At 36.9% G+C, this 18,559-nt stretch overlaps 1 protein-coding gene across 1 annotated transcript in view; it reads left to right on the forward strand.

The window, feature by feature from the left end:
• The first annotated feature begins 367 nt into the window (after positions 1 to 367).
• SBSPON (somatomedin B and thrombospondin type 1 domain containing) overlaps positions 368 to 18,559 on the forward strand; it is a 49,358-nt gene continuing 31,166 nt past the window's right edge. The window contains exons 1-2 of the mRNA XM_051970051.1: positions 368 to 808; positions 17,577 to 17,771. Of these exons, the coding sequence (XP_051826011.1) occupies positions 547 to 808; positions 17,577 to 17,771 (457 nt within the window). The 5' untranslated portion in view covers positions 368 to 546. The remainder of the gene's footprint in view (positions 809 to 17,576; positions 17,772 to 18,559) is intronic.

The raw sequence follows: 18,559 nt of genomic DNA on the forward strand, positions 1-18,559 counted from the left end.
TTTTCTCCTATCCATTCCCCTCCCCGAGCTGGGATTTTCTTATCTTCGGGTTAGTGCACTCCCTACCCTGAGGGACAGCCCAAATTGAGAATAGAGAAGGGCGGAAGGAGAACACCGGGGGAAAGCGGCTTTCTGGCCCCTTCCTTGCTAAGGGTAGTAAAGTAAGGAAGAGAGGGAGATGAAAGGCCGGCTGTTGCCCCAGAGGGGCGAGGCGCTGGGAAAAGGGCGAAATTGGCGTCCCTCTTCCTAACCCGGGAAGCGCTCCGGCGGGGTGCCCCCCTCGGGCAGAAACCCCCTTCCCCCCTCCTCCCCCCGGTCTGTTGTCCAAATGCAAAAGGCTCAGGCTGTGAGGTCTCCAGAAAGCCAAGGGCAGCGGCAGATGGGGAGGGACTGCGTCCGAGAAGGGCGGGGGCTGGCAGGAGGGGCGCGCCTTGCCTCTCTGGCGGTTTGGGGGCCGCCTCCTCCACGCTCTTCGCAGAGGAGCCCGCTCACTCTCCCAGGGGACCAAGTCAAGTCACCGTCGCTGTCTCTTTTGGCACCGTTACCATGGCTGTTTCCTTCTGGCGGGGAGAAGCCTTCGCGATGCAGACCCTTCCGAGTGCCCTTTGGATGGCACTTTGGGGGTTAGCGCGCCTTTGGGCTGGGGCCCAAGCGGGCTGTTCAGAAGTGGGGCGGTGCTGCCCTGGGCGGGACCCCACCTGCTTCGGCCGGGGCTGGAGGCTGGACAGGGTTTATGGGACGTGCTATTGTGATCAAGCGTGTCGGCTCACTGGGGACTGCTGCTTCGACTACTCCAGGGCGTGCCCAGGTAGGGAGGTGGGCGAAATCTGGACAGGAGTGTGATGCGACTGAACAGGGCAGCCCGCACCCCGGGAGCGTTAGTCTTTCCACTCTCCCCAAGGTGGACATGGTGTGCCCCCATTTGACCCTTTCAAGGCTGGCAATCTCGCAGCTCTGCCTTAAGTTTTGCAGAGCTGCCAGCGCTGGGGCCCTTCTCCTTAGAGGCCAAAAGAATTCTCGGATGTGACTCAGGCTCAGATGAGAGCCCGGGCAGCGCTTTTTTGGAGAAATTCCATGCAACCACTTGGGGAGAAGTTAGTGACCACCTGGTGGGGCAATAGTCCAGTAGAACTTTCTGGGGTGATGGTTTGGAGGGCTTGGAGCCAGAGGACAGTGGAGGGAGGAACAGTAGGAGAGGTGATAAGAATTAAAAAAAAAAATCCTGCCTACATAGGAACACCTGGCTGGCTTTTGTAGGTGTAGCATCATTCTCCTAAAGATTTTCTTTCTTCAAATATCCCCAGTAGGTACCTGCCCGAGAAATACAGAGGGTGGGAAGTTCTCTTTTCAATCAGAATAGATTTAGAGCTGGAAGGAATCTTAAAGGTCACCTATTGCTTAGACTATACTAGAGTCAGTATGGTGAGGGAAAAGGATGCTAGAAGGGAGTTATGAGATACAGGCAGGCATTCAGAATGAAATAGCTCTTCCACTAACATTTTACTGTGATATCATGGGCAAATTATTTTTTGAGCCTCAGCTTCCTTAACCTAAAAAAAAAAGGACAAAATACTTTCAAGACCTATCTCTCAAGAGCTATTTAAATGTAACATAATTCATAGCAATAGCCAGTTTGTTATATTCTAAGTGGAGTCACATTTAAAATACTTTTCATCTTATTCCCGTTGAATTAAAAAAGTAATATAATTGATGACACTTTTCCTCTGAAAATGAGGAGTTGAACTAGACTTTTGAGGTTCCTTCCAGCTCTAGTCCTATGGTTCTATAAATCATTAACCTGCGATGAGCCACACCACTTTTCTGGGTTGTACTGGCCTAGTACACACCTCACAATGCAATGCAGGAATGTAGATTGGAGGAGATGAGGCATGGTTTCCCACTGTCTTACTTTTCCCCTTTCCCTTCCTCCCAAGCAGGCAAGAATCAGGTTCAACATCTACCTCATGTCATTAAGTAATTCACTGAACTTATCTACTATGTGCAAAGTAGGATTCTAACTAGGTTTTAGGTGGTTATATGATAGGCTGTAGGCTCCACTCTCAAAGGCTTTATGGCCAAATAGGGAAACATACACGAATATCATCACACAAGAAAGAAAGGTAAAAGCAAAGGAGAGTTCTAGTCAAAATGCTCTAAGAAATTTGAAGCTTGAAAGACTTCCTGGAAGAGGTATTTTGAGGTATATTCTTAAAGGAAAAAAAGAATTTCAATACACAGAAGAGTAATATGTTCCAGAAATGCAGAATAGCCCCAAAAGGGAGAATAGGAAGGGAACAGAAAAAAATCTCAGAGAGGAGCTTAAAAGTTAACATTGTTAAACTATATATATATATATATATATATATATATATATACATATACACATATATGAAACTCAAAAGTTTCATATATAATCCCATTTCCTGTTTTTTGTTTGTATATGAAAACATTCATGTACATTGATATTTAAAATCTAATTGAAAATAATAATAATAATAAGTACTAGGCAATGTGATGACAAGCACTTGACAAATATGTCATTTGATTTTCACAGCAACCCTGGGAGGTAGGTGAAATTATTACCCCCATTTTATAGTTGAGGAAACTGAGTCAAACATGCTGGGCCCTGTGAGAAGTGCTTTACAAATATCATCTCATTTTATCCTCACAGCAACCTTGTGTGAGGAACATCATTTCAGAGTTAAGAAAAGTGAATCAAACTGAGGTTAGAAGACTTTTCCAGCATCACAGAGTTAGTAATTGTCTGAGACCACATTTGAACTTGGGTCTTCCTGATGTCAGACCCAAGGCTCTCTCCACTACACAATCTAACTGCTTCTGATAAGTGATCTTCTTGCTCAAAATACAGGTTGCAAGAGTAAAATTATAAATGGCAAGGGAAAAAATGACATTCTTTCTGGTTTACTATTTTGGAAATTAACGGTTCTCAGAAAAGTGTCAATAGGAGTAGAAGTAAACACTGTTGTGATATAATACCCTGATGTATATTTTACCAATTCCTACACTTGATTCATCTTCCAGATTTCCCCATTTCTGTTGAGTATATCATGATTCTTCCAGTCATCCGGATTTGAAACCTTGGAATTATCTTTGACTCTTTCCTTCCCTTCCCTTTTCATATCCAATCAATTGTTAAGTCTTATCAGTTCTACCTCCATACTATCTCTTGGGTCTATTCTTTTTACTTATATGATTATTGTTCTAATTCAGTCATCTTGCATTAGGATTGTTGCAATGAACTACAATTTGATTCCTCCTGGTTTTAGGTTCTAACCAATCTACCACACAACTGTCAAATTAATATTCCTCAGGTACAGTTAAGACTATGTCATCCCCTTGCTCAAGAAGTTTCAAGGGTTCTCTTTTGCTTCTACAATAAAATTAAATCTCTTCACCTTGATATTTAAAATTACCCCTTCTTCATTATGTTTCCATTTATCTTTCCAGATGTATTTCATATTATTCCTCTTTCACATACTCTGTTTTCCAGTCATCAGTGATCTCTTTGCTGAATTCAATATTTCATCTCTTATTTCTGTATCTTTACATAAGGTGACCCCATTGTCCACAACTATATTTTAACCATTATCTCTTAGAATTCTTAGCTTTCATGGCTCATAGGATCATAAATTAGAATTGGGAAAAAGTTTAGATTCTACTTTGTCCAGCTTCCTCATTAAACAGATGAGGAATTGAGGCAAATAAAGATTGACTTGTCCAGCATCTCATAACTAATAAATGTTGGAGGTAGAATGTCAATCCCTGATTTCTGGTTCCCATACCCCAAATCCTGCCTACCACAGCTCAGTCCAAGTGCCATCTCCTGTATAAGGGATTTCCTGAACCAACAGGTTCAAGTTGTTTTTAATGTTCTAACGATTTAAGATTATCCTGTATTTACTGATATACATCTTGTCTCCTGCCTCCTCCTAATTCCTCCCAAAGCAGAATGTAAATTCATTGAGGACTTGCTTGTTTTTATTTTTGTTTTTGCTTTGTATCTTGTGGCTACCACAGTGCCTTGCAAATAGTAAATATTTAATGCTTGTTGAAGTGAATGGTTTTGATGGAGCTTGACGCATATTCAGCTATTTCTCCTTAGTCATCTATTTTATCTGTTTCTTTTTTGGAAGTGTAATTAGATAGTGGCTATCTCAGGCAGATTCCTGAATCTGTGAATTTTGCAGATTCAAAATCAAAGGAAACCATTCAATTAAATAACATCAGTAATCAGAGAAGAAAAAGTAACCTCAAAAATCTCATGATTGTAGTTTGAGATTTTGCCATACAAATTCAAAAGATCAGTTTTTTTTTCAAGTATCAAAATTCTATGGGCAATTAATTCATTTTAAGATCAATGCACAAAATGATGTATATTTCCTTTAGTTACTTTCATAACTCAGGAAAATAGAGAAGAAAGCTATGTTCATGGAAGGGAGTTCGAAGTTCTACAATGGGAGTTATACTCTTCTCTATTTTCTTTTGCCACTGACCTAAAACTGACCCCTAAGGAAATCTGCCTTTTTTTCAGCTGGATGTTTGCAAGTTTTCCTTTCCTTAATTCAACAATGAAAAATTCAGGGTTAAAGGATTTACTAAAGAATTAATGAAACTAACTGAAAAAAAAAGTAATGTGAAAAAGTATTGAACTATGGTATGTTAAAGAAATAATCTTTGATTTAATCCATCTAATTCTATTTTGGTTGAATAAAAGGAAAGAAGATTTAATTGACAGCTGAAATTGAGGGGAGCAGAAGTGTGATTACCTTGTAGAGAGGATCATATTTAGGCTGAAGAGAGAAGATATGAGAAAGTCTTTGAAAATGAGGCTTTAGGTTTCAGTTCAATTCACCTAACATTAATATTTGTGTAGGGCTATGTTTGGTGTTAGGGATACCAAGGAAAAAAAAACCAGAACCTTCCACTGGGCAAAAATAACATTCACATGGATATTTTAATGCGAAATATATATGGTGTAAATTAATTTTGGTGGAAACACAGACAACTAGTGGGATAGGTCTTGGTGGGAGGTAGACATTCCAAGAAGTAGAGGTGAAGAGGGAGAGAACTTAGTTAAGGAAGCTGTTTTTGGCTTGCTAAAGAGAAATTCTTTACAAGAATCTAGTTACAGAACTCCCACCGTCTCCATATGGTTAACATACAATCCTCATTTTAAGTCTAGGAAGGTGGAAAAGTTAGAACAAAGAGCAAACTCACAATTCCCAATTTCAGTGTAGAACTTTGAGATAAGTAGTAAAGGAGATGACCCTGCCATCTGGAAGTACTCAAATAAACTCAAGTTCTTAGAGAAAAAATTCCTAACAACTCTATGCAGGAGAAAATTCTTATTAGTGGTGGATAAGAGGAAAGCAAGCCAGAAAAGGGATATGTATTTTCTAGGATTTTTGTTTTAAGCATATCCAGAATCCCTAAACATTCTCTCTTAATATTTTCAAGTGTTTCAGAAATCTTTGTTGACTTGAAGAGAAAAAGAAAAGAAAGTAGATTTTAGAAGACTTTAAAATAATTTTTTCTTAAACTTGACTGTTATATGAACATTTTCAAATAAAAAAAGAACCAAAAGAGGATTGCAGTTGACACTGCTAAGCTACTATACACAGCTTGGGTTTTTGAAAGTATACTTCAACTTTAACATGGTTGTACCATCACTTCCCTTTCTGTTTCCCCTTCTGAGAAAACAGACATTTAGGAAGATTTCTCATCAGCATGTTCTCTGGATGCACAGATAAAAGACTCACTATGGCTTTTCTGATGAAGGTCATCAGGAAGATGGTAATTGTAGAGTACTGATTTGCCTACATTGATTTATATTTTTCATTATGGCTTTAGATAGTATACATAAGTAATATTGTATAGTATGCAACAGAATACCTGGATAGAAAGAATATAGATGAGGAGTCTGGGAAATGGATCAGAAGCCTGAAAAAGAAGGATGCTATAGTAATGATAGGGGACTCCACTTATCTGTATATCTGGAGGTCTCTATCTGCCAAAAGCACAGCTAATGATTTCTTGACTCATCTTAATGATCATTTATCCATCATAGGAGTTAGAAAAAGAAATAGCTATTTTGCCTTGATTTCATCTATGAGGAAATGGTTGCTAAAGTGGAAATGACAAAAGCTTGGGGGTAATGAGTGGGAAGTGGCCATTTTATCTTAGAATTTGTAAAACAGAACAAGAGGAAATTTGAGCAAAGTTTGATATCCACCTTACATGTTTGGACAGCAGTCATCAGAACTTTTAGAGAAAGGATAGTTAGATCCCATGGATTAAAACTATAGAGTTAACTATAGAGTTAAAACTATAAGCCCAGGAGGGATGGGTTAGAGATTTCAAGAATCAAATTCTGAAGATACAAAGAAGAACAATTCTGATGTGGAGGATAGAGGAAACCAGTTTAAAAACATTGAAGATGAACAATTTAAAATTGTAAAGGTCATATAGGAAAAAAAAACAAAGGGAATGGAAAATGAAGACAAAAGGGTGGCATAGTGTCAGGAACTTTAAAGATGAAGAAGTGCTGTTGTTGAGTTGTGTCCAACTCTTCATGGCCTATTTGGAGTTTTCTTGTCAAAGAAACTAGAGTGACTTGTCATTTTCTTCTCAAGCTTATTTTATAGATCAGGAAACTGAGGCCAGTAGGGTAGGTCTTAGTATTAATTTAAGTTGAATTTGAACTCAAGACTTCCTTACTCCTGATCTGGAGTTCTATTCACTTAGCAACCCTAAGAGATTCCCTAAAAGAGGTAAATTCAAAAAAAGAGACATATTTATTTATTGGTATATTGGGGACAAGAGAAGATTAAAAAATCATAGGACAGCATGCAAATTGGGGATAGATTAGATAATGAATGATGGGACAATGGAAAGAAAGTTGAGCTATTTCTGCTCCTTTTCTATCTATTTTTGCTGTTAAGAAGAATAATTTTTGGACTGGAAAGGACAGAACAACAACAACAAAATGGCTAGTAAAGAGTTGAAACTCAAGATAGTAAAAGTACCTATCTGCTTTTGAAGGTTTGTCAACAGGGAAGCACATCCCAGGTACTAAAAGAACTAGTGGGTGTGATTATTGAATAATGATATTTGAACAATTATGAATAATGGGAAAAAGACTGCAGGACTGGTAAAAGGTAAAGGTTGTACCAATTTTTAAAAAGAAGAGAATGAAGCCATTGAGATTTAGATCAGTGGACTTCACTTTTGATTTCTTGTAAAATTCTAGCATATGATAAATGACTGTCTAGGAAAAGGAAACTAGCATCATAAAAAATTAGCATCACTTCAGCAAGAACAGGTGAGGAGACTGACTTCATTTTCTTTGTGGACATTGTAGTTGTCATGATAAAGTTGTTGGTGTAGACGTAGTTTATATAGATTTTAATAAGGAATTTGAAGATGTTTCTCACATTGATGGGATACAAGAAGTCATGAAGGTGGGGGAGTTGTCTGGAAAGAATTCACAGACTTAGACCATCTTCCAGGCAAGGGGAAAAAAAAAGCTTTATTATGATACCATAAGGTAAGCAAAGTTCCCAAGCAGAATTCACAATTTATAAGGGGAAAGATGGAATCTTTTATAATAAAGGACTCAAGCAAAGTATCCTGGAGTTTACGTTTATAGTTTGGTCTCCCGATTGTATATAGTAAATGTGGGCTTTAGTTCTAGGTAACTCTATTTGTACAAGGTGATCCTGTCAGTATTTAATCCTTGTGGTTAAAATAGAGGTCAGGATTTCTTAAACTTTTTCAATTTGTGATTCCTTTTTGTCTGAGAAATTTTTATGTAATCCTGGGTATATAGATATATAAAATAGGCATCCAAATCAAGCATTTATTGATAATAAATCATAATTTCACAACTCTCATTCAGTTATGAGATTGCATATGGGATCATGAATCACAGTTTAAGAAGCTGGGGGTTAGAATATAGTTGGATGAATTTGGATATGATTGGATACTTGGACCCAGTCATTAATTCCCACTGTCAGTTTAGACATATCTCTAGAGTAGAACAACTCAAGTATTTTTACCTGGTCTTGTGTTGTTAATTTTTTTTTAAATTAATAACTTAGAAGAAGATAGCATGGATTTACAGAATTTGCATGACACAAAATTAAGAGCAATAGTTAACTCCTGAATTAGATGAGAAAAACTCTCCAAAGACTTCAATAGGAATACAATATAATAATAATGATAATTATTATTATAACAGTAATAATAATAATAATAATAGAAGGCCCTCAAGACATTTTATCTAGAGAAATAGAATATAGTTTTGCACCTGTTTTTACAAATGAATTTGATTAGTTCAATGTGGAAGAGGCAGGGTTAGAAATCAGATTGTCTGAAAAACAGCTGGTGTTTTTAGTGGATGGAAATCACAATGTAAATCAGCATTGGGAGAGCTCAGCTCCAACCAATAATGCTACTGAAAATCATCTTGGTTAAGCCTCTTCTTGAGTATTATATTCAGTTTTGGGAGATATATTCGAGGGATGACATTGAGAAGCTAGAGAGTTTACAGAGTAATGATAAAATTCCTGAGATCATATGCTATCAGGATTGAATGAAAGTTAGAAGAAAATGAGGAGTATTGGCTTCAGGTGGAAAAGGAATTAGATTTGTTCATCCTCCAGGGCAGAGGGGAGCAAAAGGTTGGAAGTTACAAAGGGGACATATTTAATTGTTAATTCAATTCAATCAGCATTTATTAAGCATCTACTATGTACCAGGCTACTACACACTAGGCTTAGGGATAAAAAAATGAAAACAATTTTGTTTTCAGGGCAGCTGGATGGAGTGCCAGCTCAGGAGTCAGAAAGACTTATTTTGCTAAGTTTAAATCTGGCCTCAGACATTTACTAGCTGTGTGGCTCTAGGGAAGTCAAACCTGTTTGCCTCAGTTTCCTCATCCATAAAAATGAGCTAGAGTAAGAAATGACAAACCACTCCAGCCTCTTTGCCAAGAAAATTCCAATTGGGTTGGAGGGGATGTGGGAAAACTAGGACACTTATACATTGTTGATGGAGTTGTAAACTGATTCAACCATTCTGGAGAGCAATTTGGAACTATGCCCAAAGGACTATAAAACTGCATATCCTTTGAGCCAGCAGGGTTTCTAATGCGATTATTAAGAAGGGAAAGGGATCCACATATGCAAAAATGTTTGTGGCAGCCCTTTTTTATAGTGGCAAAAAACTGGAAACTGAGTGGATGCCCATTAGTTGAGTATGGCTGAATAAATTTTAGGATTTGAATGTTATGGAATATTATAAGAAATGATAATCAGGATGATTTTAGAGAGACCTGGAAAGACTTACATGAACTGATGCTAAGATGCTAAGTGAGCAGAATCAGGAGATTATTGTACATGGCAACAACAAGATTATGTGATGATCAATTCTGATGACATGTCTCTTTTCAGCAATGAGATGATTCAGGCCAGTTCCAATGGTTTTGTGAAGGAGAGAGACATCTGCACTCAGCGTGAATTACAACCTAGAATTTTCAATCTTTTTGTTGTTCTTTGCTTGCATTTTGTTGTCTTTCTCATTTTATTTTCCTTTCTGATCTTATTTTTGTTGTGCAGAATGGTAAGAGAGGGAAAAATTTGGAATACAAGGTTTTACAAGGGTGAATGTTGAAAATTATCCATTTATATGTTTTGAAAATAAAAAGTTTTAATAAAAAAAAAGAAAACTTCAGTTGGGGTCATGAAGAGCTGTACACTTCTAAATAACAATCCCTATCCTCAAAGAGCTTATATTTTTCTGGGGGAGGAAATATTACCAAAGATAAGTAACTATAAAATATATGTAAACATAAGGTAATTTGGGGGGCTTGATAGAGAGAACAACTGTGGAAATTAGGAAAGGTTTTAAGTAGGGGGAACTAGAATTGACCATTTTTTTAAAATAACTTTTTATTGATAGAACTCATGCCAGGGTAATTTTTTACAACATTATCCCTTGCATTCACTTCTGTTCTGATTTTTCCCCTCTCTTCCTCCACCCCCTCCCCCAGATGGCAAGCAAATCCTTTACATGTTGAATAGGTTACAGTATATCCTGGACACAATATACGTGTGCAGAACCGAACAGTTTTCTTGTTGCACAGGGAGAATTGGATTCAGAAGGTATAAATAATCTGGGAAGAAAAACACAAATGCAAGCAGTTTATATTCATCTCCCAGTGTTCTTTCTTTGGGTGTAGCTGCTTCTGCCCATCTTTGATCAATTGAAACTGAATTAGCTCTCTTTATCGAAGAAATCCACTTCCATCAGACTACATCCTCAAACAGTATCATTGTTGAGGTATATAATGATCTCCTGGTTCTGCTCATTTCACTTAGCATCAGTTCATGTAAGTCTCACCAGTCCTCTCTGTATTCATCCTGCTGGTCATTCCTTACAGAACAATAATATTCCATAACGTTCATATACCACAATTTACTCAACCATTCTCCAATTGATGGGCATCCATTCATTTTGCAGCTTCTAGCCACTACAAACAGGGCTGCCACAAACATTTTGGCACATACAGGTCCCTTTCCTTTCTTTACTATCTCTTTGGGGTATAAGCCCAGTAGAAACACTGCTGGATCAAAGGGTATGCACAGTTTGATAACTTTTTGAGCATAGTTCCAAATTGCTCTCCAGAATGGCTGAATGTGTTCGCAATTCCACCAACAATGTATCAGTGTCTCTGTTTTCTCACATCCCCTCCAACATAGAATTGACCATTGAAAGAAACTAGGGTTTCTAGAGGCAGAGGTGAGGAGAGAGGTCATCCCAGGCATGAGGGATAGATGGCATAGGTGCAGGACGTGAAGGGGGAAATGAATTACCTTGTATGGAGAACATCAAATGAGACCATTGGACTTGTAGTTAGAGTACTTGGAGTTGACAGGAGGGATAGAGTGGGGAGGAAGAATAATGGAAATGTGTCTGGAAAGATAGTTTGGAGCCACAATGTGAAAGGTTTTAAATGCTAAATGTATTATTTTCTAAGAGACAATAGGGAGTCACCAAACCTTCTTGAGCAGAAGAATGTCACAATCAAACTTGTGTTTTACAGAAGTATCAATATGCTATCTATGTGGAAGATGTATTGGAAAGGGTGAGGTCAGGAAAAAATACTGAGTAGAATTAGGAAGGTGTTGCAATAGTCTAAGTGAAAGATTGTAGGTTTCTAAACAATGGTGATGGCCATGTGAGTGAAGAGAAATTTTGGACATAGAATTTACAAGGGATGCATTGCAAGGGAATGCAAGGGAAAACTTCCTAACAAGGTAAACTCTCCCAAATGCAGAATGGCTCCTTTTCAGGAGAGACCTTTAAGGAAACGATGTATAATTATTTATATAGCACTTAGTAGGGAGAGTTCTGTTCTAGGAGTCTCTGAATGCTTCCCACTCTGAGATTGGGGAATTTATGAGTCTGGATCTACTCAGTTAGGTAGTCTGAAGTCAGGAAAACCTGAGTTCAAGTTTTGAACACTTGGTAGCTCTAGCTAGCTTTTATCTGCCTTAATTTGTTCAATGATAAAGCAGGGCTATAATAGCATGTCTGTCCCAGAGTCCTGAGGACCAGATGAGAGAAGATTTGTAAAGTGCTTAGCACAGTGCCTAGCACTTAGTAAGTGCTTAAGAAATATTTCTTTACTTCCTTTCCTTCCTATGATCTAGCCAAGGAGAAAAGAAACAGGGATAAGTCTGATTTGGGAGAATCAACCCAAAAGTCCTGGTTTTACTGAAGGGGAAATTGAGCCTTTGAGAGAGTGAAGTGTCTTATTCAAGGTCTTGTAGCTAGTAAATGGCAGAATCAAGATGGTAACTCAGGTCTTATCACACCAGAGCGAAGCTCCCTGGCTTTGGGGTTTGTTTTGCTTCTGTTTTTTTCTTTTCCTACTTGATCTTTTCTCAAACAGGTGTTTCTCCCTTCCTCAAACATATGGAGAGGGCTGTGTGTGTGTATGTGTGCTCACGCACGTGTGCCGCATGGTTGTGCACTGCTAGTTGAGATTTTTATTTTCATTTGCAACTTTGCAGCATTGCAACTTTGGAGCGTTTAAAAAAATCAACCTCTCCTACAAAATAACTTGCCTTTATTTCTGAAAACTCTATCTTAAAAAAAGTCTCACAAATATTTTTTATTTGAATTTGCAGTTTTTGAGAATGCAATCAGTCAGCCTTTAGTATTATAGACCAGAAGAGAGACTTGCTCTGAACCCAACTGGCACCTTCATGTCTGGGCTTTTAAGTGAACTCAACATTTATACAATAATTCATAATGTCAATTTATAATTTTTCTTAGTCATTCTGCCCAATAAGTCTTAGTGGTAACTCATCATTATTAATTATAGCCTAATTTACTTAGACAATAGAACCAAAGTTAAGGAAGTCAACGTGGAAGGTAAGGCTTATTTTGTAGGCTATGTGACCACACATTTCTGAATGCAGAACACAATGGTATGAATTCTCCTATTTCAGGTCCAACAAATTACTATCTAAAGAAAAGGCAGAAAATTGTTCATTTGCTCCTGATCATAGTTGGGAGAAACAGAAGAATAAAATAATAATAGATCATATTTCTCTAGTACTGTGTTTTACTTTCCTCACAACAAGCCTGTGAGGTGTGGCAAGTCAGCGATCTGTATAGTTTGAAGGAGCATCATTGATTCTGAGAATCATTCAGAATATCAGAAGGTTTTGAACTCAGGATGCTTTGATTTGAAGGTTTTTCCCTGTTGCAAATAGAGCTGACTTGAAAACAACTGGGGCAGAAAAAAAGTAATGGTCTTATTTAGTCTAGTTCTTAGCAATATTTGCTTTTAGTAGGAGTTTAATAAATGGTTTACCTTTTTGCATGTTTTTGTCTAAGTAGATCCTTTATTATCTGCTGATAAGGCATTTCTTATATCTTCCTAATTCTTCTTTCCTTTGGTACTTTCCTTCCTTTATTATCCCTGATAAATTAGAAAAGCCTTGAGGGCAACTAGATGGCCACAATGGTTAAGGCACCAGTTCTGAAGTCAAAAGGACTTGAGTTCAAATGTGCCTCAGAAACTTAACACTTCCTAGTTGTGTGACCCTGGGCAAGTTAAGTGACTATTACATACACACATATACACACACACACAAAATTAGTTTAAAAAAAAAGAAAGGAAGTAAGAAAGAAGGAAGGAAGGAAGGAAGAAGAAAAAAAGAAAAGAAAAAGAAAGAGTCGGGTTTGGAGTCAAAAGATTTGATTTCAAATCCCAACTCTGCTACCACCCTTGCTCTTCAGTAAGTCTTAACCTATTTAGGTCTTAGTTTTCTCATCTTTAAAATGAAGCATTGGACTAGATTATTTCTTCAATAGGTAGCTTTCAACCTTAAATCAATCCAATAAACTTTACTCTCCCTAGTCTTTACAATTTTTTTAAAATGCTGAATGATTAAAGTTTATTTATCATTAAATTCTTCATACTCTTAAAGGCACTAAATCTTCTTTATCTTTTTTGAAGTGAAATCCATAGGTGAATAGCAACTTCATTTCTTCTTTTATTTTTTCCTCAATTTCCCTCAAGGCTCAAAAGGGGTACATGCCCTTCCTGGAATTTTATCTCTTCCTTCTACTGGAAGAGATTGTTCTCATTTCAGGCTTGTCATAGAACTTCGGATCTCTACTTGTTATTGAACATATTTTACCTTATGTCCTAATTTCCCCTCTTCTGTGTGTGTGTGTGTGTTCATTTTATTCCACTGGAAAACTGTTAAGTTCCTGTTGTCCAGGACTATTCGCATTTGCTCTTTTTATTCCTATTGCTGAACATAATACCTTGCACCAAGTTACCACTTAACAGATATTGACTGAAATGAATTTTTATAAAAACTGGTGTTTGCTTTTCAATATTTGTTTAATCTATAATCTTGACTTTTAGCAAAGTAACCTAAATTCCTAGGATAGCCCAAAGGGATCAAATTTTAACTGAGTTTTCAGAAACTTTGACATTGCAGTTAAGTTGTAGTGATGACTATTCAGAATATTATGGAACAGCAGAATGTTTTATCAGGTTTCATTTGTAACTAGTGAAAAAAAATGGATACAAAAAATGCTGAATTTTAAGAGAACTGTTGGAGAAATTTGTGGAGATATGAGTTAAATTAAATGGAATAAGCATCAAAGGAAAAGAGCATTGAACAATAATGCATCAGTTTTAAAATGAGATGGTTGTCATGCAGCTGTAATTATGTATGATCCTTATTTAATATTCAATGTAGCTAGAATTTCTATTCTTTCTCTCTAGCTCCTCCCCCAAAACTAGTCCTTATTTAGCAAAAACAAATTGCAGTCAAAATAATCAAAAACACAAAAATAAATCAAGAATAAATCATTTTATTTTATTATATGCAGAAAGGGAACAAACATTGTATACAAATCTTTCAACTTGATGTTTTCGGGATTACCTTTTTATTTGTAACTATTTTCAGATGAATATATTCAACTTGTATCTCCCTTAAATCTCCCAAATAACTGTATTTCAAAGTCCTCAAACTCTTTGATGGGTCTTTTAAAGTTGTGGATTTTAAACAAAACAGGAAGCCTCATTCTGCCAAGCTCAAATCTGAACCAATAGTAATAATGATAGAAAACACTAACTTGCAGCTTAGATAGCCTTTTCATTCAGGGACTTTAAATAGCTTTGAAACAATCAGATGAAATAAACTAAAATTTAAATATGAGCCAAATTTTTTGAAGGAGTTTAGGATCTTAAATATACTCAAAAAGCTATTTTCATTTTCATTTTATCTGGGAACTTATCCCATGTGCCTTTGTAATAAAAATGGTAGGCTGAGGGAAAAGAAAAAGAATGGTGAAGATCTAGAGAATTTTTTAACTTTGAAAGATTTAAGTTGGAGAATAAAGTGAGAGAAGATGAAGTTGAATTTGTTCCTCAGGGTGCCAATGATAAGTAAAGGGAGTGATGGTTTTCATGTTGAGGACTCCCAAGTAGATGCAACAAGAAAGTGGAAGAACTGAAATTCTTGATTCTGGAAAATATGGTGAAAAGGAAGAGTTGTATAGTGAGGTCTTTGAAGTAGGTGTTGATTTTCTTTCTGCCAGGGCCAAGTAGTTGTTATCTGTTCACAAAGTTCAGGTTGGCCTCCCTCCCAGAACATTTGTCTACTTTCTAGGTTATCAGGAAAATGAAGTGTTCCTTGAAAATACCAGAATGTGAGAGGTCATTTGGTAAGGGAAGAGATAAATAGTGATAGTTAGTGATTCCATGCTCCAAAATAGTTCTTTGCCAAGGATCTCCCTAAATATCCCATTGTATAGACATTCACTCCCCAGACATAGTGCTTCATATACATGAAAGTAATAGCTTTCGAAGTATAAGATAGGAGAGGCTTGGCTAGACTGCAGTTTACATGAAATAAGAATGAACACTGCAGATTTAGTAATGATGTGACATTCAAAAAAATAATAGCAATCTTTGCTTTGCAAGTCTTAAAACACTGTATAACTGATAGTGACCATTATTGCTGTTGTCATCATCATTGTCATTATTATTGTCCTTTATCTCATTCCAAATCCTGAAGGAATTAAATCTAAAAACTAATGAGACCTCTTACTCTTACTTAGATCTCAAACTTCCTTGGAAATGAGAAGATTGAGATATAGCACACTAAATGATGAAATTGAGTATAAGCATCAAATGATGACTTTGAAGAGAACAATTGGCACCAAATGTTGGGATTTGATCATGTGACAAAATCAGTGTTCTTGTTCTTTGGCAAAAGAGAAATTTGGTAAATTACTTATGAGAAGCTACAGATAAAAGAAAAGGTAAAATATACACCAGGAGTAGTAAATATGAAATAGATTTAGGAGAGCATATAGGTAGTAAAGAAAGGTGTTTTTTTGTTTTTTTTTAAATTAATGATGGAAAAGACAAGTTTCCTAGTAGAACTCACAATTAACCAGGAGAAAGGAATACATCATGAGATGGGAGAATTCCATTGACTGGCAGGAATTCTAAAAGAGTTAGTTAGCTGTAATAAGAGACATGGGGAAAGGATGAGTGGAAAAATACCGTGGAGTATGGGGGAGGGATGAGGAAAAAAAACACCATCCCAAGGGGTTTCAGACTCAAAGGGGCTTCAACAAAGATGGCCATGGACAGATTTACAAGGGAAATTTAACTTCTGGGCATTTGATACTTGGTCAGATATAGTAAGGTGGGGTTAGCCATGATCTCTACTGGGATTAGGATTGTAAAATTGAATTTCCCTTCCTTCAATGCCCTTCCTTACTAACCTCAGGGAGTAATTTTATCAGTACTTCAGGCTTTCTCTATCAACCTCAAATAGCAATCCTTTACCTCATCAAAAAGTCTTATCTTCGGCAGACAAAATCCACAGGCATTTCTAAAAGTCAAGGTTGTAGTCTGAGATTCTTGTTATGTATGAAGAAAGCTCTGGACTAGGAAGGCATGGGTATTCATGTTTGGGCTATGCTAATAACTTTGTGATCTCACTGACTCTCAGTTTTCTCATCTGTAAAATGAGGGAGTCATACTAAATAATCTCTAAGGTTTTTTCAGCTCCATATAGTTTTAGCGATGGGAATTTTGGACAACTTGTGGACTGAACCAGCTTATTCTCAGGAATTATTAAAAATAGCCCATCCAGTTCCTATTGTCAATCATGGTGGGAACTCAAGTTTTCCCAGACTATCTTGATTAGCATATTTGAGACAGCCTTGATGGAAACTCAGTTTTCTCAGACTGTCTTTAAGACAGTCTCAACATCTCAGTTTACACCCTTGTTACTCCCTAGATTCCATCTTTATTTCCCCCTTTTCCCCTGAGACCTTAAAAACTGTCTTCTGAAAGAAAATTACTCAAATAACCTATGACTGCCTTGCTTAGTTCTGGTTAGTTTGAACCCATGTGCTATTCACATATTTCTGTGGTGGGCTCTATGTCATGGTTGCTCCATGTTACATACCAAATCTAATGTTCTTTTGCAATTATGCTCTCCCAAATCTATTTTATATTTCTACTTCATATTACTACTTCTGGTACCTTTATTATCACTTCATTACTTCTCAGTGATAGGTACTGAGTATTCTGGGTCGGCCCTACTCTTGGATAGGTTTTCTTCAATTTATTTGATACATATTAAGGTGGGACCTTTTCTAGGACCCCAATGGATCCCAAAATCCATTTTGGAGTTTTGAGAAAAGGGCTTCTGAAAGTTCATCATCTATCATTAATGAAAAGAGCAGGTTTACCAAGCTGGTGCATTGTGATATTCTGATATCTAGTATGTATTGCAATATTAGACAACCATAGTTCCTGAAAGTAATTGTAGAGGGAAGATAAATTGAAACAATCTGAAGATTTGTACGTTACCTTTTCAGTTGGATATCAGTTAAAAACAAATTTAGATGCTTAACTACATTATAAAAGATGGGGTGTAAGCATGATCCACTGGAGAAGTTCTCTACTGTAAATGTTATATCATTTTACTTTTTAGCTCGCCCATGCATTGTGGGAGAATGGAGTTCCTGGAGCAGTTGTGCAGATCAATGTAAACCTGCAACACGTGTGCGGAGACGTTATGTGCATCAGGAACCTCAGAATGGTGGGGAGGCTTGCCCACACCTTGAAGAGAAAGCTGGCTGTCTGGAATACACAACTTCCCATGGACAGGATTGTGGGCATTCATATGGTATTTTTGTTTGTCATTGCTTTCTTCCTATAATAGTACTCTTTATTATTTCATATAAAAATTTAAAAAATTCATATTTCAAAAAAATTATTTATTGTTGTCAGAAAAAGGGAAAATCCTCCTGGGCAAGGTAGGGAAATGGGGAGGAGAAAAGAGGAATGGGGTGTTGACATTTACATATGGGAGGCATTCTAAAAATGTGCTTCTGAGAATTCCATAGGTTTCACCAGACTGGTCATGATAACAACCCCCATGCTTAAGGAATGATAGACTAGTCAATGTCTTCCTCCCCACCAATTTCTCTCACATAGTCTATTAGACATATTTCTTCAAGTTTTCTGACCCATTTATGCAGAATAACAGAAAAATCAATCATACTACATACAGTGATGCAATGATGCCCCCAAATGGCTTGTGCTGTTATCATAAGCTATAGTGTTTAAGACTAATTTTGATGACAAAGTACATAGCACAAAGTATGGCAATTTTTCATATGAGGAAACAGGCTGACTCTGCATCTCACTTTGTAATAAAAATAAATGTAGCACATAATAAACATTTATAAAGTGTCTAATATGTTTCAGGCACCATGATACATTTTCATAGGAATATTTTCTCCATTTTGAAAATACAGACATAAGGGAAATTTTCCTTTAAATGGTATGAAAACACTATAAATAACAAAGCCTTATTTTAATTATAAGGGTAGCAATACCAAGATCATAATTACATAGTCTATATTCTTAGCAACCTGAAAGATAGTTGGCTGGAAAAAAGGAGAGAATTGA

Source organism: Antechinus flavipes, chromosome 1, assembly GCF_016432865.1.
Source record: "Antechinus flavipes isolate AdamAnt ecotype Samford, QLD, Australia chromosome 1, AdamAnt_v2, whole genome shotgun sequence".
In the NCBI taxonomy this organism is placed as follows: Eukaryota; Metazoa; Chordata; class Mammalia; order Dasyuromorphia; family Dasyuridae; genus Antechinus; species Antechinus flavipes.